The sequence below is a fragment of the Heterocephalus glaber genome, unplaced genomic scaffold (assembly GCF_053883595.1).
Source record: "Heterocephalus glaber isolate CG9 unplaced genomic scaffold, H.glaber_assembly_v1.0 deba00001577, whole genome shotgun sequence".
Taxonomy (NCBI): Eukaryota; Metazoa; Chordata; class Mammalia; order Rodentia; family Bathyergidae; genus Heterocephalus; species Heterocephalus glaber.
Genome location: NW_028258358.1, coordinates 11,055,264 through 11,068,445, shown reverse-complemented (window position 1 = coordinate 11,068,445; position 13,182 = coordinate 11,055,264). Strand labels below are relative to the sequence as shown.

The 13,182-nt window shown below is 34.9% G+C and overlaps 1 protein-coding gene across 8 annotated transcripts in view; it reads left to right on the top strand.

Annotated features, from left to right (window-relative positions):
- Positions 1-13,182, top strand: part of Tbc1d4 (TBC1 domain family member 4) — a 185,104-nt gene that overhangs the window by 120,628 nt on the left and 51,294 nt on the right. For all 8 annotated transcript variants that reach the window (XM_087192894.1, XM_087192895.1, XM_087192896.1 and 5 more), the window contains exons 5-7: positions 3,328-3,460; positions 12,120-12,211; positions 12,451-12,561. In XM_087192894.1, the coding sequence (XP_087049020.1) occupies positions 3,328-3,460; positions 12,120-12,211; positions 12,451-12,561 (336 nt within the window). The remainder of the gene's footprint in view (positions 1-3,327; positions 3,461-12,119; positions 12,212-12,450; positions 12,562-13,182) is intronic.

Genomic DNA, 13,182 nt, shown 5'->3' with positions numbered 1-13,182 from the left:
GCATAATTGGGAATGGCTCAAACAAATGACAAATGGAACAAAACAAAATAGCCAATTATAAGTAATATGGGTCTAAGCAGTGTTATGATTGATGTGGTTTGGCAGTTGTACAAGATGAAAATACTGCAAAACCACACATGCTGACACTTATTCTGGGTAGCAAGAACACACAGTTAGCATTTTCTTTTGCTTCTTTGTAACAGTTGGTATAAATTAGTGTTCTGAGGGACCATGGAGAGTTACACAGGAAGTTTAAATGTTTAATGCTCCCCTCCCACCCTCCATTTCTACCTTTCTTCCTCCCTTTTCTTCCTTCCTTCCTTCTGAGAGCTATACAGGCACAGGTCTTTTTAAACTAATCTTATTGGGCCGGGGATTTAGTTCAGTGGTTTTGCCACCTGCTGTGCAAGCTCAAGGACCCAAGTTCGATCCCTGGTACCAAAAAACAAAAAAACCAAAAAAAATAAAATAAAATAATCTTATTAAGCTAACTCTTGAAATTTGTAGGAAAAGATAGATAGATTAACAGATGAAAACATATTCTCTTAAAATCATGATACACTGTTTTTAGCACTGTTACTCTCCAATTATTTTTGTTATGAAAAATTATTTTTTCATAGAACCATTTTTATCTTTTCTTTATTAATATCTACTTGTATTACATTACAATAAAAATAAATAAAAGTACTTTCTCTAAAATTAATTTAAAGAGTATGGAACAAAGTGCAAACTACAGCTACTTGTAGACAAAATCTAAATGGCATAAATTCAGAGAAAAAATAGGCAAGAAAGATATAATGAAAAGGAGGAAAGAAAAAATCAGTGCTACATAAGATTCTGAATTTATATGAGGTTAATAGTTAATAAAATAAGCATGGTATTTAATTAGAAATGAAATATTAGCGTATTTATGAAGAATGAGGTAGATATTGTAGGACATCTTTCTTTTATATGTGGTATGGATTCTACTTTTAAAAGTAAATTGCTTAACAGTTAAGGAACAAGCAACCTAAGAAGGATAGCAGGTGAAGACGTAAGTTCAAGTTTGGGATTTGTTTTACATGAAAAGTTGCAGATGCTTGAGAGAAAAGCAGTAATCTATGAAGAGTATCTCATCTGAAGAAAGACACAATATAATTGACATCATTTAGCCCAAGAAGAAGTGTACGATGTAACTTTGGCATGTGAGAACTTACACTCAGTATAGAATGTAGTACATGGGCTTAAAAACCTAACACATACAGAGCTGAAATAGACCATGTCGTTGTTAATAAGTGTTAAAATAGGATTGAGGCCATACCTTATTAGATAGTATGAAATTTTAAGTTTTTCCAGAGAGTTAGATCTTTTGAAGTCTTTACACATGTATGATTCTTAGACTTATTCTAAAATGCTATATAATACTGTTTGGTGTATAATATTTATGAGTGTTATATTTATTATAGATTTCTCCTTTATTATCATAAATTAACTTTCTTTGTCTAACTTCATGCTTTTTACTGGGAATGTAATTTTTCTGGATGTCAGTGCCAAGAATACTTTGTTTTTGTTTGCATATAGTTGATTTATCTTTGCTTATAACTTTGCTTTTAACTTTTTGACATGACTATGATTTTTTTTCTTGTTGTAGTTATAGTGAACTAATTTGAACTTTTAGTCACACTGACGTCATGATAGACTTTATAGGTCATCTGGAAAAAGTGATACATTTTGGAAAATAAAACATTTAACATTTTATTAATCAAATAAAGTTTGTAGTAATATTTTTGGCCAGATGATGTTGTCCTCCGTATTTTAGACACCATTGAAGTAGCCTCTTGTTTCAATGAGAATTAATGATGATAACACAAATACTCAATAATTCCATGAGGCTTTTTTTTTTGGTACCAGGGATCGAACTTGGGTCCTTGTGCTTGCACATCCATGAGGCTTTTTACAATGCAGAATTATTAAATAACTAGTAACCTCTATGAAAGCTATTTATATTACTAGGCCAGTTACTAACTCTTAGTATCTTAAATAAATGAAAAACAAGAAAATAGAAATGAACGTCTGTGTAAATAATTAAATTGCCTTTGAATATATAACAAGGCAAATGAAATAAAAATGTGAAGACATTAAACATGCTGTGCTTTAGTTCTAAGTATTAAAAGTTTTTATTTTTAATTATAGTATAACATGGAATAATTTATTTTTATTTATGGAATGCTGTGAAATTATTCTTAAGCCTTTTTAAGGTTCCTAATATAAAACATCAGAATGAAGGCTAACTTCTTAGTGTTTGATCTCTGCTTTCAGTAATATTGAGTAAAGTTTCTTTTTATTCCAGTTTCCTCATACACTCACATGGAGAAATAGATAAAATTCTTTAAATAATAGTTTATTCTTAAACCAGGATATAGGGGGAAAAAGAGAGAAAAAATGATTTTCCAAGCATGGATTCAATAGCTCTGTCATATAGGTTTTAGAGTTTGATCTAAGTTCCACAGTGTGTGGGAAAAATCACATCTTACATTGGTGATTGTGTCATAGAAAAGGACATGCAGACTGATGTGGTTTCAGGGCCAAAGGATGAGCTAGCTGTTAGTTGGTCTCAAAGAAGCAACCATGAAATCAGCAGGTTGCATTCAGATTTCTTGACTGGCTCAACAAAAAAGTAAGAAAGAAACCAGTTGGCAGTTTTCAAGCTCCTAGCCTGGTGGTGAGACTTTGCTATCAGACACTGTGATGTCATTTTCTAGTACCATAAATCAGAATTGGAATCATAATAAATCTGAAGCTGTAGTGATAAGACTAGCAATATTCATAGTCATTTTCTGCCATTGAAATAGAACTCGTTTCCTCTCAAATGTCACTTCAACAATATCTTGTTTGGTTTTACACTAAAAATGACTTAGAACATTAAAGCAAGAAGAATACTTAGTAACACAAGTGAATGTTAAACCTATTTCCTTGTTCTTTGTACTGTATATGGCAGACAAAACTTCCAAAGAGGGCTTTATCTGATAAACTTAAATTAAACAAAAACCTGGTCTACTAATTAAACTGACTGGGATAGTGTAGCCCTCCATGCAATTTGAAAATAGCACCCTGGTAAAGGTGAATATTGCATTACACACACTGAAATAATCTTATTTCACCCAGCTTTCAGTTATATGGATGAAAGGTCTAACTTCCAGACTTAATATTTTCTCTGCTAGCTCTGTAGCCATCAAAATTCTATTATTTATTATTTAGTCTGCATCCATAAAGGCTCACATTGCTGTTGGGTTTTTAGTGTTTCCATGAAAGCCAACTTGTATAGCTGCATTTTGTTCCTTCTTGTAGGTTGATGAGGTCATGCTGACTCTGAAGCAGGCTTTCAGCACGGCTGCAGCCCTGCAGAGTGCCAAGACCCAGATCAAGCTGTGTGAGGCCTGCCCTATGCACTCTCTGCATAAGCTCTGTGAAAGGATTGAAGGTACAGTATAACTTGGCCTTGCAAAGTGGAGTTTGCTTTGGCATTTGGGAAATGAGAGTCCCTACTGTCATTGAATAGTTCTTTGTTTCTATAGGAAAGAAGAACCCAGAGAATCATCTTTCATGTCCAGTCAGACTTGAGTGGGCTGTCAGTCTCTTCTAGGTGCTTCACTTTCTCTCTCTGTCTCTCTCTCCTTTTTTCCTTTCTGAATGCCCTTAAGGAAGGGACCTGTATTTCCCACAGTTCTTAACTCCCTGCTGTGTGCACAGTGAGAACTGAGCAAATATTTGTTGGACAAATGAAGGGAGGCAAAGCCAACACAGTGTGTTTAATTCTTCTGTTTCCTCTTACGTGGTGATGTGTGTTTACTCTTTTTCTCTAAAAATGTGGAACTGTAGTGAAATTTGCTTGGCTTTTAGGGGCATTTGTGAATGACAGATCGTGGAGGTGATAATCATGAAGCAGGTTTTTAAAAAAATGTGTTCTGAGCAAGAGGGAGGGCACAAAGGACCGGTGATCCTATGGCTCATCTTCCCTTTCTTCTCATTATCTCTCCTAACAAAAAATGTTGAAAACTACTGCACGAAAGGAGAGACAGAATTTAATAAAAGTATATTAAGTGTCTGCTGTGGACCAGGCGATGTGCTGGGGACTGCGATGCACAAATGTTTGAGATATGGCCTGTGTGCCTAGAAAGATTTCAGTCCAGAGTAGATGACAGGCACTGGGAGTAATTTAATTCAGCGTAATAGATGGAAAGAGTACAAACTTCAGAACAAAAGAGAAAGATATCTCTACTTATTGTAAATGCAAGATAAAATTTCTGTTCTGTAGACAGCAGAATCAGAGGCATATGGCAGCAACAGTGATGAGCAGCAGCGTTACCCACACAACTGCGTGATCTAACGCTACTTCAATTTAATACTCAGATTTAAAAATTCACAGCCATAATTTTATAGAATGCACATTATTTTGAAAGACATAAAATGGAAAAACACAAAAATAGAATAATCTTTTATGTATGATCAAGGGAGCATGGTAAATTTCTGTCGGGATTGGGGAGCTGAATTACCAAGGAGATGATGTTGGGACAATTAGGTATCCACAGGGCCAAAAATCTCTTCCACTTATCCAACTTAAAAGGCATCCCAGGTAGATCAGGAATCTCAGTGTAAACAAACCAAATATTAAAATCATTAAAGGAAAAAAAGAATATTCTTATTTCTTTTAGTAAGCTACAAAAAAATGCAAAAACTATTAAAATAAGACTAGCAGATTTGACTTAATGAAAAATTTAACATATTTACACAATAATAACTGCTTATTTCGAAGCAAAATAGTAAGCAACAAATGAAGAGATAGCAGATGAATATCCAAAATTTGTAAACACTTTATAAGAAAAAGATACAACTATCCTTTAGACAATTGTGCAAGTCATATTAAAAACATTTCTCAGAAAAGGAAATTAAACAGTCCAGTAATGAAAATGAGAAGTTGCTGAATCTTACTTTTTCTCATTTGGAACAATAAGATACTCATGAGATCAACTATTAGAGAAATTTTAGGGATATTGGTATATTTACGTAATACTTATGAACTGTGAATTGGTATAGCCAATTTCTGGGGGAGAATTAACTAATATAAACTAATTAACCTAAAATTGCACGTGCCTTGTTAACCAAAAGTTCCATATCTTGATAAGAAAAAACTTAACATATGTGTGTAAAAGGTGACATTTTCATGGTTGTATTATGTAGCTAATGTAATATTGGAAAAAACCTGAAAGTTCATCAATACTATAATTGAAGTATAGTCATATAAAGAAGCAATTGATAGGAATGAATTTGAACTCTATGTCAACATGATATATCTTAAAATTATATTGTTGAGTGAAAAAATATTTTGCTAAATAGCATGTACTAAGTAACTATATATATATATATGTATATATATATATATATATGTATGCGCTATATCTGGAAGAATATATGGAATAATATATTAGTTACAAGGACCCGAGTTCGATCCTTGGTACCAAAAAAAAATATATATATATATATATATATATATAGTTAAAAAAAACTTTGATCTTACAGAGTTACAGAATATTTGCAGAGTTATTATAAATATTCCTCCCCTGTTGTAACATGTTATATATAGCAGAGTGCCAATAATCAGAACAGGAAATTAACTTTGATGCAGTGCTGTTATACAGAAGAAACACTTCATTTGATCTTTATCAGCTTTCTCATTAGTGGCTTTTTGGTTTCAGGATCGAATCAAGGTTCCCCATTGTGTGCAGTTGTTTCATTGCCCTGGTCTCCCACAGCCTGTGTACAAGCCTTTCATCAGTTTCTTCTTATCATTTTGGGATGTGAATTAATATCAGTTTATTCAAAGCCTTTTAAGGGGGACATAACACATTTTTTGTCATAAAGGTACAATATAGGTGTATCAAACCCATGTTCATTCTTTAGAATATTTATATTGATGATTATTAATTTAAATTTTGAGTTTTATATTAAAGTGAGTAATTAATAGCAAAACCCCTACAAAAATATTGCATTTTTAATATTTATTGAGTGTTTATATAAAAGCATCAAAATTTTCAACATTTGACTTGTTTTTGGTGTACAAAGTCTAAAAAAGAACATAATAAATAAAAACCTATGTGAAATGCAATGAAAATACCAATGGCACTCTACAAAAAAAATCTTTACTTCATTTATCACACCTGAGACAGTCATCACATATGACAGCAGCACGTTCCATACACAAGTATCACTTACACTGACAGCATACGTATTATGCTTTCCTGGCAAAAGTAGGACGTACTTGAGATCTCACTGTTCTGGCTGTTTTGTCAGGAGGTTCTTATTGTATTATACAATGTCTAGTTGACAGGAACATAAAATATTAATAAAATAAAATATTAAATTCTTTTTTTTCATTAAGTTTATTGGTACATTTTAGGTATACAATACAGTTACAGTCATCATTGGGATCTTGTACCTGTACATGATGTATCTTGGTTCTTATTTTTTCCCCGTTCACCTGCCCGCCCTTCAACCCCCGCTTCCTTCCCTATTTACAAAAACTTTGTTTCCATTTTTTTCTTTCCTGTATTTTTTCTTTTCCCTTCTTTTCTGTCCCCTATGTCTCGCTCTTCCCCTACTCCTTTAGACCTTTTCTTCCTGTTTCACAATATCAGTTATACATTTTGATCCTTATTTACACTTTTAGTTTTTCACACCAGAGAAACTATTCGGTATTTACAGATGTGTGTCCTATTTATTTCACTTAAGAGTATGGCCTCAATGTGCAACCACTTAGCTATAAATGTTTCTAGTTCCTCGTTCTTTATGGCTGAGTAGCACTCCATTTTATAGAAAAACCACATCTTCTTTTTCCACTCTCCAGTTGATGGGCATTTGGGCTGTTTTGAAGTTTTAGCTATTACAAACTGTGCTGCTATAAACATAGGTGAGCATATATCACTGTGGTATGATTCTTTTAATTCTTTTGGGAAGATACCCAGAAGAAAAATAGCTGGGTCAAATGGGACTTCTAATCCTAGTTGTTTGGGGTATCTCCATATTGATTTCCACAGTGGGCACCAGTCTGCACTCCCACCAACAATAAAGAAGGGTTCCTTTCTCCCCACAACCCTGCCAGTATTGGTTGATTTCTTGATAGCAGCCATTCTTACTGGGGTGAGGTGGAATCTCAGTGTTGTTTTCATCTCCATCTCTTGAATGACTGGTGATGTTGAACATTTTTTCATATATTTATTTGCTGCTTTTACTTCTTTGTCTGAGAAATGTCTGTTCATTTCAGATGCCCATTTTTGAATTGGGTCTTTATATTTTGACGGGGGGGGTCTGATTTTTTTTCAATTCTTTATATATTCTAGATAGTAGACCTTTGTCTGAGGAACAGCTGGTAAAATTTTTTTTCCCACATTGTAGGATGTCTCTTATCTCTGTTGGTGGCTTCTCTTGCAGTGCAGAAGCTTTTTAATAAGATGAGATCCCAATTGTTGATCCTTTGTGCTAGTTCCCTTGCTACTGAGGGTTTGTTCATAAAGATTTTTCCTATGCCAATATCTTCAAGAGATCTACCTAACTTATCTTCCAGCAAGTTTAGTGTTTCTGTTTTAATATTTAGATCTTTAATTTATTTCGATTTTAGTTTAGTGCATGGTGAAAGATAGGGGTCTAGTTTTAATCTTTGGCAAGTTGAAATCCAGTTTTTCCAACACCATTTATTAAAGAGGCTGTCTTTCCTCAAGTGAGGATGGTTGGCTCCATTGTCAAAGATGAGGTAGCTGAGTATGTCTGGAGTTGTTTCTGTATCTTCTTATCTATTCCACTGATTCTCTGGTCTGTTTCTTTGCCAGTACCATGCTGTTTTTATCACAGTGGCTTTGTAGTATAGTTTCAAGTTGGGGTTTGTGATACCCCCTCTTATGTCTCTGTTGCCTCAAATTGCTTTTGCTATTCTAGGTCTCTTCTGGTTCCAAATGAATTTTTGGATTGTTTTCTCTAGATCTGTGAAATACACTGTTGGGGTTTTAAAACAAAGTATTAAATTCTTAATATGTATTGCACATTTAGAATAAACATCAACATTTGCACATCAGTTTTTACTTGCTTACAAAACCTAAAAGATAACATCATAAATAAAAACCTACATGAACTACAATGAAAATACCAATAGAACTGTACAACAGAAATAACCTTTGCTTCAATTGTCACACGGAAGGCGGTCTTGCGAGCTCATTTGGAGGTTCTAGCAGGGGAGCACATCTCCTTGTATACCCTTGACCAAGGAAATGGTCCTCCTCTATTGGAGGTGGTCGTCCTTTTCCACTGAGCGTGCAGCTTCAGGAGGGACACACATGGAGTGGTGAAGGAGAAGGGGACAACTGTTTAGCCAGCCACATTAGCTGTATCAACCCTGGCAGTCAATGGGGTGACAGATGTTCCAGCCAGATCACCTTCATATCCCCAAGGCAGTCTTCATACATGAAAATTTCATGTTCCATACCCAAGTAATGCTTATACTGATTGCATGTACATTTTATCTTCCTGTCCTTTCTTGCAGGGAACAGTTCACATCTTTTTGGTTTTCCTATTGTCATAGTAGGTCTTTGGATTGCTGGGCCTGCTTGTTCACCTGTCCTCTCACCAGTGTGTTCCACAATTTTTTGGTGTAGTTTCTTGAATACAAACATTTTTTTTTCTCTGCCGTAAATGATCTCTTATGAGTTCCAGTCCCAGTAAGAAAATTTCTCCATGGTATTTTGCACTTGTTATTTTCTTTTTAAACTATCAAATTATTTATGCCACACATGTTTAGGATTGAGTAAAACATAACCATTGGCCAATGCTTTGTGTTTCAAGTGACATCATAGTTGCTGCATAACTCATCAACAACAACTACTCTGTCTTTGGTTTTGTTGTAGAAAGTTTCCATCTCAGACTTCCATTTTGTTGAGGTTTCCCTATCAATATTTTCATCATGGTGCAATGTTGACATCAGCATTACCTGTTTGTTTTTCTTTGCAATATATGAGGCCAATGTAAATCTTTCTGAAATCCAAAGATTGTACTATATAGTTCTCTGTTTTGAAATTGCAGTACTTCATTTGTAATTTCTGCTTTGTTCCTGTGTACAGTTCCTACACTGGTCAACTTGTGCTCTGTGAGAAACCATAATATCTATTAGAAACTGGTGAACCAATTGTCAAATATTGCATTCTAATTAGTTTGGGAGGTGGGAGCAACAAGCCTGTTCATGGCATCATTCACTGTATTAATATATAAATAAGGACCTAGTAGCAGAGTTCCAGGAGAAATTTCTAAATTGAAAGCATAGTAAGTCTTTGCATCTACAAGGGCATAAGTTTTTATGCCATATTTTGAAGGGTTTTTTTGCCATGCACTCCCTGAAGTTACAGCAGCCATGAAATTCTGCAAGATGTTCATCAATAGTCATGTATTCAGATGGTGTGTAAATTGCTTGGCAATTACTCACAAATCTATCAAACAGTGACTGGGTAGCAGCCAGATTATCAGTTTTTTTCTTTTTTTAGGGGGTAGTTTTGTCATCAAACTTCAATTTTGAAGGAAACCAAATCCCTTCAGTGTTGTTGTTATTCTACAGACCTCAAGCCCACACCCATTGCTCTTCCATAAGTCATTTAGTTTACATTCCTTCAGTTACCATGAGAAAGCCCTGCTAAGTACAGCAGACCTGTGAATGCTTTCAGTTCAGCTAGTGAGTATCATAATAAATACATTTCTGAGTATGGCTATTGGTGTATACAGAATGTTTTACTTGTGTTTCAGTCTTTGTGTATTTTACATCTTGTAGCATTTCATCTGTTAACAATTTCTAACATTGAATGGGAGTGCTGGCATTCTGTCCAATAGATTTCACCCCTGGCAAGGGGTCCTCACTATATTTTTGGACCTAGTTCTAACATTGGATCATTCCATTTGGTTGTGTGACCATTTTTTAACATTTCAACTAGTCAAATATACACTCACATTGCTTTTTCTTTTGTCATCTGAATCCAAAGAGGTCTGCATTCCCTGTGTCTGTATCAGTCGATTCTTGCTCCATTTCACTGTCACAGGTACTTTCGTTCACATGGCCAATGTCAAAGTCATCATCATCCATGCACACTACTCTTCTGTTATGAAAACATGTATGTTACCGTAATGGATCATCTTCATCCATGCATGAGTAAATTGATGATTCATTTTTTACCCGCTCCAAAACTTGTAAATTTGGTTTTCCACGTGTCATTGAACTGAATTGGGCTACTTCTACCAGAAAAATTAAAAGAAAACTTTGAAAAAACAAATCCTAGAGTGGTTAGTGTGTATTATATACCCTGTGTGATGCTTAGGTAAACATATGGAAAACCTGTTAGGCGGAGGAAAATGTCAGTGAAAATTCCAGTTTGACACTTTTGCACAGGTGCATACACCTTTCCATTTGTCATACCAACTGGGTAAACATAAGGATTACTTCCTCTATCCCTCAGGGAAAGATACTGAGACACACAGCCAGCTACTATTATGATAAAGTAAAAATTTACAGTAGAAAAGTAAGGGCTGTGTTTGTGAAACCCAGTGTTATGCTTGTTTTGGTAGAGTTTTCCAGAAAATACTAAGCTAGGATCATGAGTAGTATACTACCATCAAAATGCATTTTTGTTTTCCATATGTGATTGCAGAGATTTTCACAGAGTTTTGCTATATGTTGCACAAAGATGGAGTTGAGAGGTTTTTCAGACACTGTTTGAAGTATGGAATGTAACTAAATTCCATGTGATACAGTGACCTAGAACAGGGGTAGCAGTATTGCCTTTACAATAGGCCAATTCTGCATGTATCTGGCAGTTGTAGTGGAAATTCTGCTTCTTTTAAAACAATGGGTAGTTTAAAGTGCCTATAGTGCCTGTAGAGTTCTAAATAATTTTTTACCTTAAAACGTAGCTAAATACGAACACTTCATTTTATTTTAATTAGCAGTCACCACTTATATTCTTGAAATAGTTAGAAAATTGAGCAATATACTTACAGACTATGATATTATTTGTAAATTATATGATACAACTTAGCAAAATAAATAATATTTTTAGTCACTTTGCATTACACTTTGTAAATAGAACTAATGAATACATGAAAAATATTCAAATTATGGCTTAACATCTTATAATGTATTTCACTGCAGTTGTGAAAGATAGGCTTGTAATAGCAGATGACTTAAAAATGCCAGTTCATCTATAAGGGCTTTTTTGTTTCATTTTGTTTTTGTGGTACTAGGAATCAATCCCAAGTCTTAGCATGTGCAAGGTACATCCCCAGCCCCTCACTGATAAGATTTATTAAATATTATGTATAGCTAGATATGCTCTTTATATCAAAATACAGTAGTAATACTGTAAGTTGCACTTAACTATGTGTTGAAAGATCTATTCTTAAAAATGAATGATCACTTGAATTATTGTAACCGTAAATTAAACTTTCTCTTTAAAAAAATAAAATCAGAAATGTATTCATGGAAAATTTCCCCCAAAGGACTTAATACAGATTGAGTATAAAAATATGAAGGAACTATAAATTGCACACTGTAAAGAAGCTAACAATTTCTTTGTAAAACAGTGGCATTAAAAGTGCATTTAATACTGATGCCGTACTTTTATTTCCACAGTTCAAGAGCCACAAAGGGGAGAAAGGTCATTTTCTCATCTGTAGTCCTGCCCTCTATTTTATTAATTATTTTTTATTACTTAAACATCAAGTTGTAAGCTTAGATATTTTGGCTTTTGTTTCTAGGCCAGATCCTAGGATAATGTTAATTCACCTATGAGGATCTTTGGTGGCTATGCTTGTTGAGGTGTTAAGTCATACCTAGTTGTGCATGATATCATTTAGAAATTGTTAGTAATTTTAACTCCATGAGTGTTTAAGGGGCTGTTGATTTGGTAGAGAGGTTTCTCTTCGTTATCTCTGTGTTGCGCTGTGAGGTTCATTATAGACAGGGACACATCTCCTTGAGGTTATTAACATTCAGGAGCCTGCTGGCAAGGGCATAGTACTATGATGTCTCTACTTCATGGTTTCCCTCATCCTTTTCTTAGGTCTCTACCCGCCAAGAGCCAAGCTCGTAATACAGAGGCATCTCTCATCACTGACAGATAATGAGCAAGCTGACATCTTTGAACGAGTTCAGGTACCATTATTTGTAGTTCTCATTAATAAAATATAAGGAATGAGAGATCCTGTTGCTGTGAATTCCCTTTTTCATTCCTCTGTCTGAAGTTAAAGTTATATGTCCTCTGGGACTATATGGTTGAACTAGAAAGCCATTGTTATATCTATGTTTATCTGCCAAACAGATAAAACTAAGTGAGAATAAAGTGAGAGGAGCTGTGTTGCCACAGTGCACTCTTGGGTTTGTCTGTTCAACAGAAAATGAAGCCAATCAGTGACCAGGAAGAAAATGAACTTGTGATTTTACACCTGAGGCAGCTGTGTGAAGCCAAGCAGAAGACACATGTACATATTGGGGACGGCCCATTGGTGAGAGGATATTTTCTCCCTGACCTACTTTTGTTACGAATATATGTGTCTGTCTAAAATAGGAAAGGCATTTCTCCTTCAGGGCTAGTGTCCTATCAGATCCTTCCTCCTCTCCCAGCCCAGCATTTTAGGAGCTTTATAGGAAATGGTGGCAGGCACTGGCACATTGACAAAATAATAGTTTTAAAATATGAGTGAATTTATGGTTTTGCTTAAAAGAAGCAGTCATATGTGTTCATGATGTAGAATGACCATGCATGTTTAGTTATGTTAGTCCATTACTTGTTTTTTTCGAATTCACGTGAAATCGAAAGCTTAGATGGCCCAGATGATGAAAATGAGGAGGAAGCAGTGGTAGTACATGTGCCCTCCCTGCAAACTAAAGGTTGGCATTTGTGTGCACATGGTCTAGAGTTTATTCCCTTTTGCACAGAGTTAAACCAAGACAAATACAACAGAACTGAAGGAGATCACAGTAAGCTAACCGTTTTGGAACACTAATTCCTGTTAGGTCTTTATATCACTATATGTCTTGCATCAGTAACTTCTTGAATGATTTGACAGAGCTGGCACTGGTGTGGGCCTTTATTGCCTCTTGTTTGGACTGTGCTAAAGCCACTC